This window comes from Dipteris shenzhenensis, chromosome 23 (genome assembly GCF_047967505.1).
Source record: "Dipteris shenzhenensis isolate YYH24624 ecotype China chromosome 23, Dip_SZ_1.0, whole genome shotgun sequence".
Classification (NCBI taxonomy): domain Eukaryota; kingdom Viridiplantae; phylum Streptophyta; class Polypodiopsida; order Gleicheniales; family Dipteridaceae; genus Dipteris; species Dipteris shenzhenensis.
This window is the reverse complement of record NC_141618.1, coordinates 36,380,281-36,406,011: the sequence shown is the minus strand read 5'-3', so window position 1 is coordinate 36,406,011 and position 25,731 is coordinate 36,380,281. Positions and strand designations below refer to the sequence as shown.

At 37.4% G+C, this 25,731-nt stretch overlaps 2 protein-coding genes across 2 annotated transcripts; both read left to right on the top strand.

Annotated features, from left to right (window-relative positions):
• Positions 1–981, top strand: LOC147887322 (agamous-like MADS-box protein AGL11). Its single transcript, XM_087395018.1, has 2 exons — positions 1–515; positions 788–981. Exons 1-2 carry the CDS (start codon positions 241–243, stop codon positions 831–833), a joined length of 321 nt encoding a protein of 106 aa, XP_087251144.1. The 5' UTR covers positions 1–240; the 3' UTR covers positions 834–981.
• A 12,890-nt stretch (positions 982–13,871) lies between these two features.
• On the top strand, positions 13,872–14,948 carry LOC147887321 (agamous-like MADS-box protein AGL1). Its single transcript, XM_087394277.1, has 6 exons — positions 13,872–13,939; positions 14,024–14,122; positions 14,173–14,266; positions 14,347–14,388; positions 14,479–14,629; positions 14,717–14,948. The coding sequence occupies exons 1-6, from the start codon at positions 13,872–13,874 to the stop codon at positions 14,719–14,721; spliced, it is 459 nt and encodes a 152-aa protein (XP_087250403.1). The 3' UTR covers positions 14,722–14,948.
• The last annotated feature ends 10,783 nt before the right edge of the window (positions 14,949–25,731 follow it).

The window sequence follows — 25,731 nt, the reverse complement described above, 5'->3', positions numbered from 1 at the left end:
TGGCCACGAGGAGCTGAGATTCTGTGTCGAGCTGGTGCTCGAGCTATTACTGGAGGTCTCCGTGGTTCCATGTGGCGGCGGTGCGCTCCTAGTGGGGAAGACAAACAATAATGACAATAGACGGGTGAGAGCACCAACCCACTTTGTACTCGTGTACTTGAAAGTTCCCAAGAGAGCCGCCATAGCCAACCTCCCACACCTCAAATCCTCCATAGCTTCTTCCCTCCCCCCAAACCAACCATGTCCTCTGTCAGTGCAGTCGTTCAACCTCACCCCTTCACCCCAAAAAAACAAGAGACCCATGTCAACAACCTTGAATACAAGAGCTCTTCCACCCGTCGTCGCAAAATACCCATCAGACGAATCGAGAACATCACCAGCCGCCAAGTCATATTTTCCAAGCGCAAAAACAGCTTGCTCAAGAAAGCTTGCGAATTGTCCGTCCTGTGCGACGCTGATGTAGCTGCCATTATCTTCTCGACCACTGGGAGGCTTTACGAGTACTCCAGCTCCAGGTGTGAGAACAAACCCGACGAAATTTGCATTCTATTGTTCCAGTTAAAAAATCCTTACTCGTTGAAATGAAAACTCCAAATATGAGTGGTTGAAAATCGAACATTCGCTTGCTAAACTGCTTAAACAAATGGCTACGGTGGAACCCTTTGTTTCCAGCTAGATTATGTTTCCATTCGCACGATGAGTGAGACTGCATAAAAATTACTTACGGATTTTAGGAGCCTAACTATAATCAACATCATGAATTCACATGTTCCGACGCTGATATCAGATTGCGAAGCAGCATGGATGATACCGTGAGTAACATCCTAGTATAAACAGTAGGGATAGAACAATTCCATTGCTGTTATAAGGAGTCATATTTTGTAGCACATGCCTTCACTATCTCATAAAATAGCAGATTCCCAAAAGAACTCTACATCCATCTTTCTTGAAATGGGATAACAGAGAGTCACACCCTAGTGGTGGTAGTTGCTACGGGGCTTTTCCACTCTCAAAAAATCTATCATTGATTAGTGCGTTTAGCGTTTAGGTTCCGAGAAAGAAAAAATTTATTGGCGATTTAGGATACACAAGATGAACATTGCACCTACAAATTAATCGGAATTGATTAGCTTACATGTTAGACTAAATAAAAAGCATGCAGGCACTTGTTATTGGTTTATCTTGAGATCCTTAAAAGAGCAAGTGAGGTCATAGATGTCATAAAGACCATTGTTACTTCTAGGTCTTGTGGAACTATGCTTGATGTTAGCTGCAATGCTTTTGTGGTCATAGCGACAATTGCCTTGGATATTTGAGACCAAGAGGGACTCAATAAAGATAGAACAAGGTTTATACACACACGACGTTTTTCCCAACTTTGTAAAGAAAGATAAGCTCAAATGGTTTTGCACTCATTTGTAGTTCCATTTGGATTGGCTTGTTTTGGGTGGTTCTCTTGGACTTGACATAAATGTAGTATTGATATGCCCAACTCTCTAGGTATAGCATGTTTGAGAAACATGATTCTCATTCATTAATACTTGCAAAGAAAGTACAATATTCATTTTAAGCGCTCCATAACATTATATGGTACACCCACTAAATATAATTTATTAATCCTTGTGCTTCTTGTTGTATCTCATATGTAGATGGATGAATGTGAGATATGTACATAGAAGGTTTGGCCAGGTTCTGCGCCAAAAATTGCCAGTTCCCGCATTTCTCCGGCTTCTTTTTTTCTTCAATTCCGATTGGTTGAATATTTTTGCATATATATCCTCTTTGTGGTTTCATTAAAGAAACAATGCAATTAGGAAAGTTCTAAATCCCTTGGAATACCCCCTATAATGTTTCATATTTGTAGTGGTGTAAGTTGTGTCAACTTGATAGCTAAAATTTAATTCAGCTTCATAGCTTGTGTTTGATTGCTTTTGTTAGCCTTTGGGCTAGGTTATCTAACATATAATTTGCTATGTCCAGTAGTGATTGTCCCTTTGACTCTAGTAAACTATGGAGTAAGCTTGTTTATATATGCTTATGAAAAGAAGAGAAAAGAGGATGAAAGAGAGGAAATAAGAGAGGGGAAAAGCAGAGAAAGAAGAGAAAGAAAAAGGAGAAAAGAGAAGGAAAAAAGAGAGGGGAAAAGAAGAAAAGAGAGGGAAAAAGAGAAAGAATATGCTTATGCTTATGCATGAGCATATGAGCATATGCTCATGCATAAGCATAGGCAAATGCATATGCTTATGAAAAGAGGAGAAAAGATGATGAAAGAGAGAAAATAAGAGAGGGGAAAAGAAGAGAAAGAAGAGGGAAAAAGAGAAGAAAAAAGAGAGGGGAAAAGCATATGAGCATATGCTCATGCATAAGCATAAGCATATGAGCATAAGCATAAGCATAGGCAAATGCATATGCTTATGAAAAGAAGAGAAAAGAGGATGAAAGAGAGGAAATAAGAGAGGGGAAAAGAAGAGAAGGAAGAGGGAGGAAGAGGGGAAAAGAGAATGAAAAAAGAGAGGGAAAAAGAAGAAAAGAGAGGAAGAAGAGGAAATAAGAGAGGGAGGAAAAGAGGGAGGAAAGAGGGAGGAAAAGAGGAAAAGAGGGAAAGAAGAGGGAATAAGAGAAGAGAGGGGAAGAAAGGGTTCCTACGCCCAGCACTACAGCTAGTACTTAAAGCACTCACTGCAGACCAATGCAAATAACGGACATTAAAAAAAAAAAAAAGAAGAAGCACTTTCTTACTTGGAAAAGTCCCCTCCTTGTTTCGTGGACTGGCCTTACAAAAGAGAGGAAACATCTCGGAAACATGCCATTTTTTAGATAACTGGTTAGAGGAAAGAGGAGTTTGGAGAAGCAACTTTCCAAAGGGATTGGATTGAGGGGCAAGCATAAGCCTACAAACAAGGAGAAAGCACGAAAGGAAGGAAAAGAGGAGGAATAGAAATACCAAAAAGAGGAGCAAATCTCGTTTTTTGTCGTTAATCTCTGAAAATCAAGCATGAAAATTAGCACATTGGCTTAGCAATGCAAGGAGAAACATGCTTCAACTCTCACAAAATGAAATCTCAGAAAAAATGAACCTACATTGCTTAAAGAGGCACACCTTCTTGAAAAAATTCCTTTCACACAAGTAGAGAGGGAGAAGGGTGGAGAGGGAGCACAAGTGTCAATGGGAGAGGGGCTTGGTAGGGGCAAGGAGTGTGGGGAATAGAGGAGGAAAGCGAGGTTGCCGAATAGAGGAGGAAAGCATGGGAGGAGAGATTTTTGCTTTTCTCGCAATAGAGTTATGAAAGATAGCATCGCACGGCATTTCGGGTTTTACTCTCCTAGCGTCGCTATATAGCGACACTTATATCCTAAAAGCGTTGCTATATAGCGACACTCATATTCTAAAAGTGTCACTATATAGCGATACTCATATCCTAAAAGTGTCACTATGTAGCGATACTTTATCCTAAAAGTCACTATATAGCAATCTGTCGCTATATAGCGACACTTATACCTTAAAAGTGTCAGTTCAAGGCACTTGATCTAAGAAGAGAGGGAAGGAGCTCATAGGTGGCTATTTTTTGGATCTTAATGGATTCCCTTGCATTTTGTGTTGTGACTTTGGAGGTGTGCAGATGGAAGGGACGAGTGAAAGCTTGTCAGATGATGCACCAATGCTTGGGAGTGCAGAGTGGCTTACAGAGAGGTTGTATTGTCATTGCACTCATTGCAAGCGAGAAGTACGACATCAATGCCGTAGTCATGCGCCACTTGAGAATGTATGGGAAGGAGCGCAAACCAGTATACCCACCGTTGGTGGTGCACATGGTGATGGATCATCGAAAAGTCAATGCTATTTGAGTTCGTGATTAATATTGCATGCGTACACGACACGAAATCTTGAGACAAGATCTTATATTTATACGAAACCTTGAGACATGATGAGGAGGGTGGTGTGCGTATACCTTCACACTACTAACATGGATATGAAGATAGAGATGTAGATATGGAGATTCCACTACCAATGTCGGATCCAATTGATCTAGATGGATTTACAGAAGAAGATGAAGATCACAATATGAGCCAAGAGGAAGATGTGTATAATGACATCATATGGGAGAAAGATGGAGATCACGATATTGAGGAAGAAGATGACGATCATCAAGAATCACCCGACTTTATTGAAGAAGATGATCAAGTCTATGGTGAACGTACGATGCTAAAGTACGATGATGATATAGGAGATCAACTCAGTATAGAGTTGGAGATAGACTTGTTTGGCATACTAGACTTAGCTCAGGATGAAGCCAAGTCTCAAACGTGGACATGAATATATGAGCTTCAAACTTGATGTACATGCTCTTGTACTTTTATTCTTTCAAAGGATCAAACATGTATGAAAAGAAATTTTTTTTGTCATTGGATAAAACTATCTTTAAAGGTTGGTATGGGGAAAAACACTCTCTGTATAACGTCGCTATATAATGACTTTATACAAGTCTAGCAAGTGTTGCTATATAGCGACACTTTTATAAAGCGCTGGTCGTCGGTATGCAAAGTGGGCTTAAAAAGTGTCGCTATATAGCGACACTTTTATAAATGTCGCTATTATAAAAGTGTCGCTATATAGCGACACTTTTTAAGCTCGCATTGCATACCGACGATTAGCACCAAAGCGGGCTCAAAAAGTGTCCCTATATAGCGACACATTTTAAGCCCGCTTTGCATGCCGACGATTAGTGTCCCGCACGTGCTAAACGTTGGTGCGTAACCGTCTAAAAAGGACCTATGCCTTATAGCGATACTTTTTAAGCCCACTTTGCATACCGACGATTAGCGCCCCGCGCGTGCTAAACGTCGCAAAAGTGCCTATGCCTTGTAGTGATACCTTAGCCTAACACTGAAATAGTAGACTTTTTAACATGATTTTCTATCTAAATTCAAGATGCAATACTAGACTCCTCTAATAAAACCTCAAGTGTGCCTAGCTTGTTGGCTAATTCCTTATTTTAATAGAACTTCAATGCTGATGCAAATGGAATTCAGCATCTCTTCATACATATGAGTATTTTGAATCTACTTTTGTATCCACAGTATAGGTCTATTTATTTTTCACCAAATCCCTATTAAAGACATCCATGAATAGCCCCACAAAAGTCATCACAAAATATCTATATTAGTAGAGATGAATTTTTTCTTGATACAACTCTATCAAAATGGAATGTAGCAAGCGAAAGGGATATCCATCAGTTTATCTATTAGTCATTCCTTCCCTCCCCTTTGTCTATCCATCCATCCTCCCTCAATCGATCAATCGATTGTTTAATCAATCCATACACACACACACACACGCACACACACACACACACAAGCATAATGCCAAGAATATATATTATATTATGAATACAATTTTGTGAAAAGTGAAAAAAATTAATATTTCCATCTCTACACCTATAGCATTAGTACATAGATTTGGAACTTCTTTTTTGTAATCTTACCATATTGGCTATGTGAAATTTGTTGTATTCCTACCATGTATTCTTGGTAAATACGAAATATTAAAAATTATGAAGGGCATGTTCCATTTGGCTCCTTACGAAAACAAGGTTTATGCATTTTTCTCCAAAATGAGATCTTTTGCATTAGCACATAGGGTTCACGTTTTTTTTGCATGTGTGAGTTTAGTAGCATAACATTGATATGTTTGTATGTTACAAGACTAGATGTTTCTTATATGTTAATTAATTAAGATGCATGCTTCCTTTTAAAATGTGTATTTCTTTTAGTATAGGTGTTTCAATGGACTAAACTTATCTTCAAACATTACATTCTCCTAACATTCCTTAAGCTGCAAATAAAGTCCTGACATATATTATCTTTAGTTATACAAATCATTATTTCCTTCTTGCTCCCATTCATTCCTATGAATTTATGATATAGAAGTTGATTTCCAAAATTTAGGTACCTTCATGGAAGCCTACGAATTTTTATTATTCATTTTTGAAAATTAAAATTGCTTTTATAACAATAAATATGCCGGATATTATTAAAAAGTGGGGGTTGGTCTCAAAAGACCCTTTACAAAAAGTGGCCAAAGAAAAAAGGGCAGGGCCCTAGGACTATGCTAAGACAGCCTCCTCATCTGCTCTTAGAGATTCCAATATCTGATAGGTATTGGTTAATCAGAGAATGGAAGATTTCCATAACTTTAGATGTATCCAGAGTAGCACACTTATCAGCTTTCACCACCATGACCTTTCTTCTTCCCGGTCACAGAAGACGAGCTGATTTCTCAATTGCCAGATGGCAAAGAAGACTACCCCTCTCAAAAAAGGCCATCAGGCTTGAAAGGTCTAAGGGAATCCAAAAGAATTTCCTAGCAATACTAGCTTCCAGTTTTTGTCAAAGCAAAAGTTGGTCGTTAAGCCAGTCGACCCAATTGCTCATTTGACCCTAGTCCAGACATATCTAGACACAATGCATCTCTAGAATAAGTGATAGATGTGCTCTATAGCATTCCCAAAAAGTACGCACAGTGGGTTCACTTGGAACCTCTTAGCTAATTTGCCTCTTACTGGAAACCATTGGTTTGAAATCTTCTACAGAATGAAGCTGTATTTCCCACAAGCCCTTTGCATCAAATCACTTTAAATCTACGATGCCACCAACTAAGTGCCCGCCTCAAGTTCCATTGTCTATTCAAATCCACATGCTCAGCCCGTTCATTCATCAACATCCTATATATTGCATTTGCAGATATCTTCCTATGTACCAGTGGAGAGGCCTTTTGGTTTTTCATCTTTCCTATGTACCAGTGGAGAGGCCTTCTGGTTTCAATATTGATGCAATTAGTTGGCCAGCCCTCATTCTACTTTAGTAAAATCTACCTCAGAAATGCAATCTCGTGAGTGCTTAAGGTAAAATGGCAGCAGCAAATCTCTCGAAGAAGCCACCAATCTCCTGTCTTTGAGTCCCAAATTCACTCCCAGTAAACTAAACTTTTTTGACGAATGTGACTATTCAATCTATAAGTCAGTGATAAAGACAAAGGGGGATGTTGCATCATTCCTTATACATGATTCCAAAACCACAACTCCTAATCATATATTCTTCACCTCTATATTCACTCTGTGATAGTTAGGTCCACAAGATTATTGAGATTTAGACAAGTGGCAGTGACAATATGTGGAGTTGTTGAACCCTCAACCACCTAGCCACTCTAAACAACATTATTCCTAGAAGTGGATCTAGGTGTGCTGACAAGTCCTATCACTAAGGCATCATATGACTTCAACTTTAGGCCCCAACTTTGTATGTGGGATTAAGCTAGCATACCCATTTCCACGTCATTCCAAGGTCAAGTTCAATGTAGCCCTCTCCCTATTTCACACTTGCACCATCTATGTACCTCATAGTTGTGCACATTTCAATAGCTTCCCTCAATCATGAGTGGAATTTTAACTTTTCCTTTGAATCCATCCTCCTTGGTCCATTTTTGTGTCTCATGGGTTCCAATATATCATTGTCTCATTTAGAATTAGAGCCGCTAGCTCTTTAGATATAGATAAGTGACCTTAACATTACGTCGATCTATGTACTAAGGTTGCCTCAACCCTCAGTCACCTACTCACTGTTGGGGATTGGGAGAGAAGATGGACATGAGGGAAAAGAGTGGGAACCAAAGGGAAAAATGTTCCATTAATGTGTGAGGGAGTCCTCTCTTTTATAGAATGGGAGAGAGGGTGGCCTAGATCATAGGCACCTCTCCTACATCAAAGGATAGAGACTCCTAAATCAAAGGCACCTCCCCATCTAGGGGCATTTGCTTTACATCATCACTTATGTCATGGTCTAGACACATCATAGCACTTAGTGTGCTACTCCCACACCCACACACACACACACACACATGATCATAGGACAGACACTTGATCACATGATTCCCAACATGCCCCCCTCAAGGGTTTGCCTCTTGGTATGTCAAGGATACATCCATGCACATAGTTTCACAAGCCATCTCATGATGGTCAAGGATAAATGTATGGCTAGGATCTCATGCTAGCAAAGGTGCCCAAGGGTAAAGGTTTTCGAAAATGGGATAGACCCCCCCCAAAATGGTTATATCCTTCACATGTATAAGGATTAATCTTAGGCCTTTGTGTGGAACTAGTTTCTTATGTCCATGGAGGCAAATACATATCACATGGCTTACATAGTGACCAGAGGTGATTACAAAAGAAAAAACACAAAACACATAACATTCTTTTTGGAGTACTACTCTAGGAAGAGAACCTCAAAGTTGACCAAGTGATGATAACTCAGGGGGGTCACTCATCATATGTAACCCTATCACGTGAGTTCAATAGAAGGATATTTTTTATTCCTAAAATTTACAGAAATAAATATACATAAGGGACTATTTAAAATAGCTTTGGAAAAAATTTACAGATTTGTATAGAAAAGGGGTACATTTTATTAATGAAAAAATTTACAGATAAGGGATTTTAAATATATGCCTTGAACGCACGTGATATAGAGGGTTTATACATAGTGACCCCCCTGAGGATGATAAAAGAAAGCTCAAAAGATAAAGTTTTTATTTTCTTCTACCACAATGTTTGTGTCTTCATTTGTTGATGGAGTTCTCTCTTTAGCCAGATTTGCCATGCTTTTCTTCTTCTCATTGCAAAACTTCTCTAAATGATTGATCTTAGCACAATAAGTGCAAGGATTGATCTTGTAGCAATCTTTTTCAAGATGATTGGTCTTTCCACAATGCTTGCATGCCTTGTATTTGCTCTTTGATGAATACTTCACTGCAAGTGGTTGTGTGTGCTCTCCATCCTTTCTTGAAGTGTTCTTTCTCTATTTCTCTTGTAGAGCACTAATGATTTCCTCTAGTATGGGTTGGGGAAGATTCTTCAAGGTAGTCACAAAATAATCATAGTCTTGAGGCATACCCGTCAAGAGCACAGCCATAGCATCATCTTTAGTAACTGGAGAGTTGATTGAGGCCAATTGTGTCATAAGACTTCTCAAAGTATTAACATGAGCTACAACAGTGTTTCCATGCATCGTAAGTTCAAAGAACTTAATTTTCAAATTCAACTTAGAAGTATGAGAACTAGCACCAAATAACATATCTAACTTATGTCAAGCTAGACGGGGATTCCAAATTAGAAATATGATGCACAAAATCATCTCCAAATCCTAAAGCAGTGCATGCATAAGCCTTCTCTAGCCTTTTAGCATCTACAAGTGTAGTTGAAGAAGATTCACTTGCCTTCCCTTTACCTTTGGTTATGGTGGATTCTCCTTCTTTAGATGATTGATTCCCTGGCTTGACTAAGTCCCACAAATTCTCCTTCATAAGCACAAATTTGATTTTCATTTGCTAAGCATGAAAACCTTGGCCATTAAACTTATCTATCTTAAAGGTGGCATTGAGAGGGTCTTATCTTTATAATTAGGCAGTGTCTACTGTCTTACAGATGGTCAATCTTTTTTAACAAAGAGGTCTCCCTCACCATACAAATGTAAGTTATTTGCTATGTACTCAGAAAATCATAAATTCTTGCCATAAAAATACCTAGTAGGCTTTTCCTAAAGTCTCTTGGAAGGAGTTTTCTTACCTTGATCTTTTCCCTTCGTGTTGACTTGGACTTCTTCACATAGCTCTCATTACAAGAACCACAAGAGCTAGTCACGGTTACAACTGATCAAATGTTCATCAGCAATCATTGTGCATGTGTATCATCTTCAAATCAAAGAAGATACTCACAAATGAAATAAAACACTATAAGAGAGTATTTGAACCAAATTATCAGCATCAACTGAGTGATAAGTGACTAACTCTAGAAATGTATTGTTACCAGCATCCTCAAAATAGATGATCACTTGCTTCACCCATCAAACATCTAAAAAACTATGAAAGTGCCTTGCAGAGCACTAACTCAACTTGGAGGGCAGAATTCACGCAACTAGAGAAGAGATTAAAAGGGATTTCCATGTAAAATTAAAGCTTGAATACCAAAGTACGTCTAGCATAGAGCTTAGGTGGAATTATGTGCTACTCTTTCTGGGAGAAGTGTGCCTTCTTTGACTGGTCTTTGTGTGAATCCTCCTTGCTTCATCAAGCATTGGTCCTCAAACTTGGACACAAGGTAGCTTGTAATGTCGCCCACTCGTGACTCAGAGGAATTAGAGTATAGTTGAATCTATGGACAGAATTACAAGAAAGGTCGATGGACTATTTTCTTGATAAGGGATGTATGGTGGGTCTGGGAGCATATCACAAATCCATTGCAAAAGTCATGAAGTACAAAACACGTGACAAGCTAAGTCTAAGGGTATCAGACTAGGCTTTCTAGACCCTACAAATGGTAAATATTTTGAGTGTCGTTTCATAAAGAATCAACATGCAAACAAATAGTAAATTACTCTAACAAAAAGCATGGGCAAATCGTTGATGACATCTAGCTTGATAGCTAAGTTTTGAGCGATATGATAATACATCCTTCACAGCTTGATAGTATATGGTTCACTCCAAATGAAATGAAATCCCCATTACCTAGATTTAATGAATACAATCCTCGCTTCATCAAGAAATGACAAGATGGTCCTCTAGTGCACACGAAAATCTAGAGATGGCTACTAATGATCTAGATAAGAATTTTAGAGTGCAATGAAATTGTCAACAAATAAAATTGGCAAAAGATGCCAAGACTAATCCACTATCATCGTTTGCTAAACTATAATGTAATGGGTGGCATGAAGGTATCCCATCAATATTGGCAAAAAGATGCACTAGAAGTGAGCCTCCATGGTGCTCCAATTTGTGGCAAAGGTAGCATTGTATATAGGTTCATGCCATTATGGACAATATTAACAAGGCAAGATATGATGCTTACTACCACAACTTGATTGTCTATAATTCAGAAATTCACTCAAAATAGTTAGTTAGGCCTTTTAATCATGGAACCATAAGACATGGCCAAATATTTGTCAAGGACAATAGAAAAGTCTTAGATAAATACAATATTGTAATTAATTAACTATAAAAAATTAGGATTCTTAGATATCTTACTCATCTTGTAATTAAAAAAACATGTATATTGACCTAGGAAATGGATGTATAGAGGATCTTATTTGGGTCCCTCCCTAGTTTCTAGCTTGCAAATAGATCCCAATTTGTGAAATTTCTACAAGTCCATATGGTTGGTTGATACAACTTTTTGAACTTCATCTAGCTATAGTCAAGCTTTACTCCCATACCTAAAGGATTGAATTCATAATAAAGAGGAGACCCTTTCGGTTTTTAATCAAAATTAAAACAAAGGTTAAGAGGATTCTTTCATAGTAGTAATTAATAATGTTACATTAATAATATAACAAGGCATAATAGACTACTTGGTGATCTTCAAATAAGTGTACTTTATTTAGAGACATTTTTAATAAAGAATTTAATAATCGTATAATGAATATTATTAATAAATAAGGTAACTAAGGAAAACTTAAGGAGGTATATCATAGTATTTCAAGATGTGTCATTCTAGTGAACCATTGATAAATATCTTGTCCCACTAGCAATCATATTTACATAGATTATTTATTGATTGACCACATTAGTAGTAGTTCATCAACGATAGGGGGTCTACAAGACATTTTATTTTTAAAATGATTTTGGTGTTCTCCAAAGTCACTTTTCCCAAAAGCGCATCACTTTTAAGAGCCGTTTGCTAACAATAAAATAGCTCTTTTAAATAGTTTTTATTTTTATATATAGCTTTTTTTAATTTAAAAAATATTAAAAGTTACCCATCCACTCACCCACCGATTTGGATCTATTATGGAGCACTTGCTCTTGGCTTACACTTCACACAATTGGGCTTGAGCAGAGTCTACCACCCTAGCAGGCAAGTGCTGAACTCCTGGGCAACCACGGCTTCTGTAATACTTTCCCTTTTTAAGAAGTGTTCAAGACATTTAATTTGTCTAGAAACCTACAAATCTTAAGTGAATGAAAAAAAATAAAATTTCATAAGATATGCATGTTTTTTTATGCTTTACCTCAACTTCAAATGTTTGAAAGTCTTTTTTTTGCAAAATTTCAACATTTGAGGCCCCAAAATAGTCATCCACATCTTACATCCAAAGCTATAAAAATTTCTCAAAATAGTTTTTGTATTCCTTTTCCTTATTATAACTAGACCATTTTTTAAAAAAGTAAAACAAATAATTTTCTCCCTGTAGAGATTTAGTCTAGGCTCCATCATGAATTCCCCAAAAAATTCAAGTCCTTGCATATGTCTTTAGCCTACGACAAGGATGAAAAGCAAATTTTGAATTCCGAAATATAAAAGATATCAAAGAGAATATGGAATGTGTGAGATGTGACATGTCACCTTACATGCAATTCAGAAATACATTAGTAATAACTGGTTGTGGAGCTAGTGCCAAAATTAAATTTAGACTTCTGTAACAAAAACTACTAAGTAATGTGCATAACTCTTTTAATTAAATATAAAACCTGGAAAACTATCTAAAGATTTGTGTTAACATACACAAAGAAATAGAAACAGACTACACTACTTGCAATGTCACTAACTTGGCCGTTGAGATAACCCCACCATGTGCCAAGAATTACGAGAGCTTAAGAATGTGATGGCAATAGAAACACTAATTTGATTGTGAGGGAAATCCTTTTGATTGGCTATCTTAAAGTGGAAATTTTCAATGTAGAGAGAGCATACACCTTTCGAAGTTTGAACATCATCTACTAATGCTTGTAAAGAGACATTATGTAGTCAAATTCATGTAAATTAGTGGAAGGAAAAAGTGATTTTTTTTTCACAAGTCATTGTATTGAGGGGATCACATCCCTAATTTCATTTGTTCTCTCACAACTAGCATATATGCAATTCGATTTGGGATCAAGGTTGTCAATGGGATTTTTTCTTGGTTTTTCTTAGACAGTCCAATGCATGATGAGGCTATGTATATGGTAGAATTGGGTATGAGTAGACACAAGAAAAATTGATGGCAAACGCAAATAAAAAAGTGAGCGTACATATAATTTATCTAAGTATCCGGGATTTTTCTTGAAATATAAAGAATTTAAATTATCGGAAAAGTTGTAACAATCCAGATTGAGAGGCTCTAGAGGAACCAGTGACAAAAAGCACGAGAATTTGCAAGAGCCGAATCAATCAAAACCCTTGATACAGATTAAAAAAGAAGACATTGGAAGCGCCAAATAAGATGTTGCAAGCTGAGACAAACACGATGTTGAAACGAATCTCCAGTTCTTCAAAATTTCAACCATCAGCTTGATAATCAAGCTCTTATTATGTCTTACAACTGAATTAAGCACGTCACTTTAAGGCATTCAGATTCACGATCATGTCTAGTAACTTCAAAAGAATATGGATGTCTTCAAAATGCAATAATTCAAGGACTGGGAATCATGCATGTTCGCTGCAGCTCATGAGTCACCTCAAATTCTTAGAACGTTGAAATTGCAGAAACCTTTGTAGTCAATATGGTTGTGTGTTGTTTTAAGCATCGTCGAGCTTGATGTATTATGTTCTAATTCTTCAAAATCTCTAACCGGCTTGTTTGCGCATTTCAAAGCATAACGTTTCAAGATCAGTACATGGTTGGTATGGTTGGCTGCACAAATAGGAGCATAAATATTGCGTGCTATTTATCCAATTTATCATTTCTATATCTTCTGAGCATCCTAGCACAATGGATAACTAAACAACAATTTACAGTTGTTCAAAGATCTAGGACCCATTAGATAGATTGGTATTTTCCATTTCCAATTTCTTCAAGATCTCAAAGTAAATTAAGGACAACACTCCTCTGTTCATGGCCTGCTGGTTATGCAGGGGTGGAGACAACAATCTGCCAGATTGAAGGAGCAATTGGCTTTTCTGGAAAACGAAAACAGGTGTGATTATGCAGCGTGGTTGGTGTAAGCTCTTAAGAATAAAAACTAGATTTTTTGATCTTTTGGTAACTCTGTACAGTGCAGACACAGCATGGGCCAAAATCTTGCAGGATTGTCATTGAAAGACTTGCGAAATCTAGAAAGGCAATTAGAAATTGGGGCAAACCAAGTGGAGGCCAGAAGGTTTGTGATCAATCGTCTTTGCTTGCATCAAACGTAACGTAGTCTTCCAGAATCAGGACAATCCTAGACTCGTCATCATCCAAGTTTCACTTGTCTGGGCAGACTCAACTGCTGAAGGAAGAATTACAGAATCATTGTAAAAAGGTGCGTGATTTGTTTGTTTTCTGGCTGTTTGAATCATAGGGAAGTCGTTGTCTGACTGCTTTATCATGGGCTTTCTTTAGGAACATCTGCTTTTCCAGGAGAATGAGATGCTCAGAAGGAAGGTAAGGCAACACCATGTTACTGCATGAGCTTTCAAATTTCAGATGAGGCCTTGCCTGTTCTTCTGATCGTCGACGTCCTTGAGCTTGAAGATTTTCCAGATGGCCAGCATGGAAGGAAAAACGACATTGGCAATCAACTTTCAAGATTGTCAGGATTCTTCGAGTGTTGAAGGTGCTTCTAAAGCTCAATCAAGCATAACCGCCACCGAAACAACCCTGCAACTTGGGACTAACTTATCAGGTTTCGTGTGTCTCTCTGTTTTCTATCTGTCTCTCTTCCACCCACAAATTTCTTCGGTGTTGATGTGTTGAAATGCTTGGTGCACAGGTTAAATCATCGATTTTCTGAGCTTTATGTGGATGCAATTACTGTAAAGAGTGATTCTTGTAAGTATGGAAGAAAAGATTAGAATGGTCAAGTGTCATCCCCCAGTCTGGCCTGGTGGTACATGGAAGACATTGTGTAGTGCCCTTTACTTTGCTGATACTTCCTCCTATGAGCTAATTCCATGTGTTGCCATTGAAATGATTAGTGGGAGACAACATTCCATTTGGGCATTGATGGGATATCATGATAGCTCATCCCTGTAGTTTATGGTTTTCCAACCTTCTGACTATCATGAGATTGAAAATGCACTATTTGTTATGATTTTAGAGGACCCATGTTTCTATGTTAATCTAAATATGTATTCTTGCCACACTAGCAGAATTGTACAGTTCCTCTTTTGAAGTTTTCGACCATGTTGAGGTTGGTTGATATTGGGATAAATTTTATCTACCTTACGGGTAATGTTAGCTATCTTTTCTAAGCATTTTTCTCTCCAAGATGTTATTTGGGAGAGACTAAAATGAAATACTAAAGTCTTCCCAAGTAGTTGTAGCTTGAATAAGGAGAATGAGGGCACTTTTTATTAGCTTTCTTCTTTGGTGCTAGCGTTGACATGGTCGAGTCTAGCCTTCACCTTTGAAGTATTGATAGCAACTGAGTATCAGGTAAACATAGGTGCTTAAGTATGTGTCGGTGCATGGATTTGATCTGCGTTTCTCGCTTTTCGATGATGCTTCGCTTCCTAGGGCTCTTGAGAGAGTACCCATCGGATGTAAAGTGGCTAGCCCTTGACATGCATTATGACGTTTATGGTATTCAACCTTGTGATTGTCATGAGATTCAAATTGCACTATTCATTATGTTTTTATAGGATGTTCTTGGATTCCATCCAAATATAAATATAAATATTCCCATTTAGGATTATGGGTGTCTTCAATTGTCGTATGATAAGATTATTTTTGAAATAAGATAATGTTATCAATTCCAATTCTTCTTATTCTTGGTATTTTGTGTTGTTAATTTTCTCCATTCATCATATCAATATTGTGTGCCACTACGAGGGAAAATAATTACCTCTTGTTGAACTATAGAGTGTGCAAACAATCCTCTTCCTACCACTTGCAATGTTGACTTATCTTTAGAGTATAGGTTTTGTTGAATTTGAATCTCTCTTCCTCTTCCTACCACTTGCAATGTTGACTTATCTTTAGAGAATAGGTTTTGTTGAATTTGAATCTCTCTTCGATGGGTATTTAAGAGTTGCATTAGGGGAGATGTGGGGTAACAAAAGTGGCCCCTAAGGGAAAGATAAAAGAAAAGTTTGCATGCTAGTTTGATTCTTTAAGAAAATACATCTAATACCATATAAGATTCAAATTTGAATTTTGGAGGGAAAATTAGAGCTCTAGTACTTGTCCAATGTATATTATAACATGTATATCACTAGAAAGCTCTTGATGAGACAATTTTGAAATTATGAAGTCCAATAAATTTGGGTGATTCTAGCTATAGGTTGCCCATGGTTGTCAAATTGTTACTCCAAAATTCCCATGAACTTGTAGAGTCTCCTTAGGTGGCTCTTCTTAGACCCCAAATCTCCCCTAATGTAATGTATTTGGTATTGCTTTACTTATGTTTATCAGATTGCATCCTCCTAACTATACTTTAATAAACAACACATTGACTAATATTAAAAGATATATCAAAATATCACTCCCAATTTTGTTTTAGAACGCAAATGCTCACACACAACATTCTAAGTTAGGTTTGTAGCATCAAATTTATGACATTAAGTTTCTAAGGAGGCGTGCCATATATTTTTGTCCCAATAACTATTACCACATAAGATCAAATTTATATGACATCAAGCTTCTAAGGAAGCATGCCATGTATTTTTGTTTTATATAAAGTATGGATCACATACTCGTTCCAAAAAAAAAAAGATACTAAAAGTAACATAGATTTTCTCATTAATGTCATCATATATTTGAAATACATAGGTCAAATCTATTGCTTCGTCAATCCATATAAAAAGTTTGTAAATAGGCTTTTGTACTCTCTTGGTGATACAAGATTATCATAACCAAGTTGTTGAGCTCTTACCATTGCTTCCATTTGAATGATTAAACTTTTAACCGTTCTTTTTAAATATATCCATTTGTGCTTTAGTGGGTTTCATTGTGGGTTGCCTCTTTACTCCATACAGGCTTAGTTATTTTACCTTTTGAAGGTTTTGTCTTCTTATCTACTTCCATAGAGAAGTACCTAGAGTTCTGATTAGGCATCATTATCCTCATTGTCTTGAAATGTCTTATGACATCTTTAAAATTTTTCTATAGATTGTATCCATCTACCACAAGTGGTTTTTGCATTGGTTGTGCTTGGACCACCACACATGCTCAAGTATGTGTGGGTGTGTGGATTTGTATGTATGAGAGCATATTTTTATACTATGGTCTACACCCACTGTTGGGCGCTGATGATGTCAGTGGGGATGTCATAGTAGCTAGTCCCTGCTATGCATGATGGAGTTTATGGTTTTCAACCTTGTGAGTGACTATCATGAGATTGAAACTGCACTATGTTGTGTTTTTAGAGGATGAGTTTGGGAATGTTCCTGGATTCATCTAGGTATATGCTTCTGCCGTATTAGCAGACATGCAAATTTCACCTTGTGAAGTTTTCGTCCAAGTTGCGCCCTGTTGGTATTGTGATAATTCTATCTTAAATGGTGCGTTGCCCTATCAGCTAGATTTAGATTTAGATGTTCATTGGGGAGAGACTAAAATGAAAATGTTTAGACTTCACAAGCAGTTGTAGCTTGAATGAAGAGATTTTGGACTACCTTTTGATTAGCCTTCTCCTTTAGTGCTAGCCTTCATCATGGCTGAGTCTGCCTTTCACCTCCGGAGTGCCGACAGAAACTCAGTACGAAGACTTTGTATAAATGGATGCTCAAGTATGTGTGGGTGTGTGGATTTGTATGTGTGAGAGCATATTTCTATACTATGGTCTACACCCACTGTTGGGCGCTGATGACATCAGTGGGGATGTCATAGTAGCTAGTCCCTGCTATGCATGATGGAGTTTATGGTTTTCAACCTTGTGAGTGACTATCATGAGATTGAAACTGCACTATGTTGTGTTTTTAGAGGATGAGTTTGGGAATGTTCCTGGATTCATCTAGGTATATGCTTCTGCCGTATTAGCGAACATGCAAATTTCACCTTGTGAAGTTTTCGTCCAAGTTGGGGCCTGCTGGTATTATGATAATTCTTTCTATCTTAAATGGTGCATTGCCCTATCAGCTAGATTTAGATTTAGATGCTCGTTGGGGAGAGACTAAAATGAAAATGTTTAGACTTCACAAGTAGTTGTAGCTTGAATGAAGAGATTTTGGACTATCTTTTGATTAGCCTTCTCCTTTAGTGCTAGCCTTCATCATGGCTGAGTCTGCCCTTCACTCCGGAGTGCTGACAGAAACTCAGTACAAAGACTTTGTATAAATGGATGCTCAAGTATGTGTGGGTGTGTGGATTTGTATGTGTGAGAGCATATTTTTATACTATGGTCTACACCCACTGTTGGGCGACAAACCAACAATGGTTGTCATCAAGATCCCATACTATCAGGCTCCAATGTATGCTACATCACCAATAAAGAAAAAAAGATTTATTGACGCAATATTACAAATAAAAGAGTAAAAAAAAGGTTGAGATGATACTTCTCATAATATGGCATAAAGATGACTAGCATGCCATCCAAGTCTAAAGGTTGTAACATTGTACAAACATCATCTATTGTCTAGGAAAGTGAGATATAATCATACTAGAGTAATGAATAAACAAATGTTAGTAGCAGATTGAATCAAAAGATTGAAGTATCAAGCCAAGAGAAGCTCATATCAAACCTGAGGATGGCCATCATGACTTTGTCATTAGCCTCTTTCAAAGGGTCTGAGAGGATTGTAACTTCCTCACTAGTGTTCTAGAGCGATGATTCTGTGGACTTTGTCATTTGTGTTATCGTTGAATCAACGTTGGACCATTGGAAGCAGCATCAAAACATGAGGTCGCTATTGCTAGTTATAACCCTGACATCAAAAGAGCTACCCATTTTGTCCAATACAGTGGTTACATTAGGATAGCTTATGGGTGTAGCAGCCAATGTTGTCAAAATCTGAGGTCGCTGCTAATGCTAACCCTGACATCAAAAGAGCTACCCATTTTGTCCAATACAGAAGTTACATTAGGACAAATTATGGGTGTATTAGCCAATGTTTTCCTTGGACACTCCACCATGCTATCAATAAATGCCTTAATTGTAGATGACATAAATGCGTGTAGATGCAAGTCTGTATATGTTGACAATGAGGTTTCACCTATCGCTTAAATTAAAATTTTGAGCAAGGAGCAATAAGGAGTTATATCCGACTCTCCACCCACAACTATGGCCCTCAGGGGGGTCACTATGTATAAAACCTCTATACCACGTGCGTTCAAGGCATATTTCTAAAATCCCTTATCTATAAATTTTTCATTAATAAAATGTACCCCTTTTCTATACAAATCTGTAAATTTTTTCCAAAACTATTTTAAATAGTCCCTTATGTATATTTATTTTTGTAAATTTTAGAAATAAAAAATATCCTTCTGTTGAACTCACGTGATAGGGTTACATATGATGAGTGACCCCCCCGAGCTATGGCCATATTTCTGCTTCATTGCCAAGCATGTTACATACTCTATTTGATCTTCTAAGTCACCTTCCAATTGCATAACTAGATCTATAGTACCTACCAAATTCTGAGCTGATCTACACATCATAATAGATAACATAAATGAATGTGCACATTGCATATGATGCATCTCATGGAAGTAATTGTGACACAGGTAGGTTATACTTACTTTGACACACTGCCATGGACAGATGCTATTGAATTGATAAAGAAACAGTGCTTGGCTAAGATGTCCACATTCACCAAGCTCCAATGCGAGCTCCATTATCAATTAAGAATAATTATTATTTGACATAATCCTCCACAATGTAAGAGATAAGCTAAGTAAGGATTGATACTTACTCCTCGTAATATGCAGTAAAGATAACTCGCGCCTCAATCAAAAAATCCACAAGTTGCAATCACATGTAAAAATCGTCTATGGTCTTTTGCTTGTTGCTAGGTACATTGAAAACAAGAGGATCGACCATATATGCACATCTCTATATATATTGGGGAAGCTGTTCTAAAACCATACTATAATAAAAAGAAAAGAATATTAGTTCATTTGATCCAATGGAAATACAAAAGCATCAAGTTAAGAAAAAATTTTGTGTCAAAACCTGAGGATGGCTATTATGACTTTGTCATTAACCTCTTTCTTGGAGTTTAAGAGGATTGAAATGTCCTCTTCATCAAATAGAAAAGTAAGAGGTTTTTGTCGAACTTGAAACCTAACTTGAAATGACTTCCCCATCTACTGCAAGGTATGATTATTTTCTAGACTCATCTAATGGATAGCGAGAGCAACTCTATTTTCTTGAGATGAGCTTCCTATATTCTCTACTCCAACTATGTCCTCTTGCTTTTCCTCCCCCTATAAAAAGATATAATAACTATGAGATTCAAAATTTTAAATTAATTATAATAAAAAATTTTAGTCTTTTTCAATAAATGAAGAAAATTAAGGATAAGTTTTCATACCTTTAGATATCTTCGTGGTCTTTTTATGTAACCTTATGAGGCAAGGTCAGTGTCATATCCATCTCCTTCAGCTTTCTCACTAAAGTTGGTGTCCTCACTATCATATCCAAAGCTTTCAGCATTTTCATCCTCTTTATTGCTCTCATCATACATGGCCATCTCTATGGCAGCATCCTCTTCATGTGAGATTGGACCTTTTTTATCATACTTCATTGTGAGAGCAACCATGGTATCAAGGTATTCCAAGAAAGCAGGGCTCTCAATAATATTTACAGGGTGTCATTTTTTTATAAGAGCTTCAAACAAATGTCCCATTCGACACAATGTGACTTCCCATCTGGGCGGCAACAAAAATTCCATCATCCTAATTAAAAGATTAGCACTTTTTGTTGGCCTTTGATGGAGAAGACCTTGAGCTTCATGCTCTTCCAACATCAGTTGCAATCTCTGTGCATTCCCTCTTATGTTATTCTATAAGGAGTAATCATTTGTAAGCGCTCTTCATGCACAAGAAAAAGGTTTCAAGACTCTATATCTTAAGATCGCATTCTCTCTTGTCCCTCTTTCTTGAGTATATACCATTGTAAATCTTAAGCTCATTGCCATATTGTTTTTCTAGGGTAGTAAACATTTTTTCCTTGGCTTCTTTATCACCAAATATGATGATGTTACATAGTCCCACTCTACCAATGGTGGTATGTATTTTATTTCAAGGAGTTGACGAATATCGTCAGGTGATATTTAATAGACAAAGAAAAGCTGAGTCCTCTCCCAAGCGGTGTCGTCAGATAAGAAGTCATTCAATGAAACTCCCTTGCACCCTACACTCTTTCCACACTCTAAAATTATCTCGTGTATGAAAAAAAAGCCCCTGTTCAAAGTTTTTGCTTTTCCGAGAGTGTGCTCATTGATAATTTTTTGTGCATATGCATGCACATTTTCCAGAATGTCATTTGCCATAGGAGTAACTTTAGACCCATCCTCTTCTACCTTTACCCATTTGTGTGCCCAAGCCTTCTGTTTAGCTGACAGTAAATCTAATGCCATCTGCTTCACAATACTATGATTAGCTTTACATTGACTAATTGGAATATTTTTTTCTACCAACTAATATTCAATCGCACTCTTTACTACATCAGGCTTGATGTGCTGGATGATGCAATCTTCCATGCAATGATCTTTATCCCTTTGCAAAAAAACCATTGTTTTGACTTTCATTTCTCTGCAACAATACTTGCGTATTTGTCTGGCAAGTTTCTTACAGGCCTCCACATCTGAGCCGTCGTCTCTTTTATCTCATTCTTCTTTGCCTTATCTTTAATAAATGATGGAGCCTCATATGTGACATATCCCTTCTCACCAGTAAGACATAATTTTGTTATCTTATTGAAAACTTCATCACTGCAAAAAAGTATGCTTGTGTAGTCTTGATAGATGTCACTTCCCCGTATTAAATCTTGTCATCACCTCTTTCCTTTCTTGCTTTCCCCTTGGTACAATTGCACTAAGCATGTGTAAAAGTCAATAAGATTCTCCATTTCCACTTTAGTAGCAATTCTTTTGAGAGTGGTCACAGGAGAATAAAAAGCTCTCCATATGGTCCTAGATTTGAGCAACATCTCTAAAGTGGAAGAGATCTTTCATAGTGCATGAATGTCATGATTAATTCTTTCCAACTCAATCAAATATTTTTCCTCGTTCTTGAAGATACAAATGCTAGTGGAATTGAGGCACATTCACAAAGGTGTCATAAGTAATTTCTCCTTTGTTGTATGCCCCTCTAGAATGCTCATTACAAGCATAGGCATAGTGCTGCCTCAAATGTGCAGTGAGCTAAGAAATTTCTCTTAGCATCCTTTATATGTCATTCTGGATCATCCACTGAATGTTGTCCTTCCTGAAGTGAGGGAACTTGTTTTTCAAGGAACTTAGTGAATTCCATCTCAAAATCTTGAGGCTGGGATGGATTGACTAGAATCTCCTTTGGCTGGCCAATATGCCCTTGGATGGATTACCAAATTTGAAACAATTGGTTTTTTCCCATTAATCAAAGCCTAAAAAATCTTTTCAACATAGTCTATATCTAAGGTCCTTCTATTGGTGAAGATGCTTGCTTTCACCACTGATGAAGCATGTACAACATAAGTCTTCTAGCCTTGCTTTTAAATCTGAGTCCATTTCAAGACCCTCCGCATCCTCTTTGTGTTCTTCCTCTTCTCTTTGCCCTTTCTTTGTAGATGAATGACCTCTTTTTCAAGTACTTGTAGCTATCATAGGACTTGGAACTGTAACTCATGAAGTACTCACCTTTTGCATTTGACGTCGAGCTTTATTTTTTAGGGGCTCTATCTAAACTTCTTAGATCACCCTACTTCTTCTTCTATTGCATCCACTTCAAGTATACTCAAGGGCTCTACTTGTTCTACTATCCCATCAACTTTATGCGTTACACCATCTAAGTGAGTATTACCATAAACGAGAGATGCATGTGCATCTCCCATCTCATCTGATGCATGTCGTGTCTTAGCGAATTTAATTCATGTCTCAGATGTAGATCCCTTGTAAGCATCCACATGTACAAGACCCTCATTCAATGCTACATGTTCTGTCTCATCCACTCTAGTTCCTCTCTCATTTGAATGACCCTGAACTAGGTCTACATGGTGTGTCTTATCCCTTCCTTTCTCATGTGTGGATTCTTGCACCTTAGGTGTATCGCAAATCCTTGTACTTTAGGTCCCTCGAATGAAGTTGAACCTTGTTCTATGGCACCCTAAAAGTATTCAAGGATTATCTTTGACATCATTTTTCTTACTTCCTCAATGAGAAATTTCTCCCACACATGTTGGAGGATCATCAATTAGGTGCTTTTGGAGGCAGCATCACAAAGTGCATTGCGTCTTTCTTTGAAAGAAGAAACAATCTATTGCTCATTCTTGAATTTGTGTAAATCATCATTGTATTGCTGTCTTTTTCAATTTTTATTCCTAGTAAGGTGCCCCCTTGAATCAAATTGCTCTTTGAGAAAGATACATCCAATGCCTACTCATCTTTCTCCACTCTCTCTTTATCATCACTAGAATGAGATTGCCTTTGCTCAATACCAAGAACCATGCTTTCTTTGTGGTGTCAACAATGGTCCAGTTTGTGAAGTTCTTTGGGTCAAGATCCATCCTATATTAAAAGCATAACAAAATTTTTAGGTACAAATAATATAACACTTTTGCATGAAAACTACAATTACCTTGATAAATCAAAGTACAATGAGTCCCCTTGATACACCTCAAGTTTTCATTCTTCCCAATGGTATAAGTGTCAATTTCATGCTTTGGGAATAGACTAAAAGGCTTTAAAGTCTTAGATACATGCATAAATGTGGAAAAAAATTTAAGGATTTACAATGAACTCATGGATAGTGTAAAATGAAATAAAGTACAATCGGATACAAATCTGAAGTCTTTCTGATACAAGTGCAATATGCTTTGTCCACTCCCACAACTAGTACAAATATAATCTATTTTGTCGACTCCCACAACTAATACAACTGTAATCTGTAATATCCACTCATACAACTTCCAATCATCTTGAAAGTTGTAAAAACCTTGATTGTTGCTTAAATGGTAGGGTTGTTTGGAGTGTGAAACCACATGTGAGCAAATGGGCTAGGAACTAGTGGGGAAATTTTGAGCAAGGCTTTGATTGGTTTTTTTGGAGTTCTCTCCTCTAACGATAAACTAATATATGCTAATCTAGGCTACACCAAGTGCCGAAGCCAATAAAAGCAAGAAATAATTTCTTTTCCATTATTTTTTTTAATATGCTTAGGTTGCGAGTTTAAAAAAGACAATTACAATTGAGATAAAAAATTTTAAAAATGAGACAATATTTTTATTTACAAAAACTAATTTGCTTACAGCTCATAAGGATTTAACATTCACATTAATAAGAAGTTGAAATTTCAATAAATTTAAATTTGACTTTATGATAAATAATAAAAACTAAAAATTGAAATTAACGGCATGGTACATTACCCATGAATAATAGCTCGATGACAGCTATCTTTATGTAGTCTAGTTAGTGTCTCAGTTAGTATGCCACCTTAGTTAGCTGAGTTTGGTTTGAGACCCACATATAGGGTTGACCTATTCCTTTTGTACCTAGAGAGTTTTTTTGGCTTTCACAACTAAGAAGAGGAAAATTGTTTTCAGCCTCCACCTTTGTGTATATTCCCCCATTGTGTATGTGAGAAAGCTGCAAGTGAGACTCCTTCCTTCTCTCCCACTCTCTTCACATCTAGTATGAGCTGCAAATCTCCCGCATTTCTGTCTGAAAGGTGGAGGCAATGTTCCACAATCCGAACCACATGATTGTACACACATAGACTCCCTGTGATGAATTTTCTCTTGGGTTGGTCTTCAGGAGCCATCCTGATTTTATTGTATCCACTACAACCATCCAACAATGAGTATACCTCATGACCCGCCACTTCATCCAGCATGGAATCCATGTACGGTAGAGGAAAGGGATCTGGTACTGTGGCCACATTCAACTTGCAATAATCTACACAAATCTGCAATTTCTTATTCTTCTTTGGCACGATGATAATGGGTGAAATCCATTCCGGATTCTTGATTGGTGCTATGAATCCCACCTACAGCAAGCGCTCTAGCTCCTCTCGCACTTGCTTGGCCACATGCAGATTCATGCGATAGCATTGTATCTTTGTCAGAGTTGCATCTTAACCTGATGCTGGTCAAATTTTTTATCTAATCCTTTCATGTCGGCATAGTCCCATGCAAACACATATTAAGAGAAATCCCTTAGTATAGCTATTAGTTTGCTTTAGAATTCGGCCATTAGCAACATGCTGATTTGGATTGGATTAGATGCACCATCATCCCCCAAAAAGGCCGTATCCAAAGCATCTTCTTGCACCGTGTGATTTGGCTCATGTGCTCCTCGAACTCTCTCTCTTGCTACAGCAGATCCAGAAAATCCATATCCACTGCCGCTTGTTATTGCTCGGTCACCTCCTCTTGGACCATGTTGATGGAGCCCACAAAAAGATTCTGATGTAGGTATCTCTCCGTAATGCCTTCCACATCGATGGTGAATATCAGGACCAACTCTAGATTTTCTTTGAGGAAGGCTCTTTCCTCCTCATCCTCCAATCCATCTGACATGTTCACCATCTCAACCAAGACTGGTCACATTGCATCCACTAAGGGTGCTACCACTCCCATTGTGACCCGCACTTTCTTCTTGCCTCTCTACACAAAGATGACGTTATGCTCCCACTTCTACTTGGGAGAAG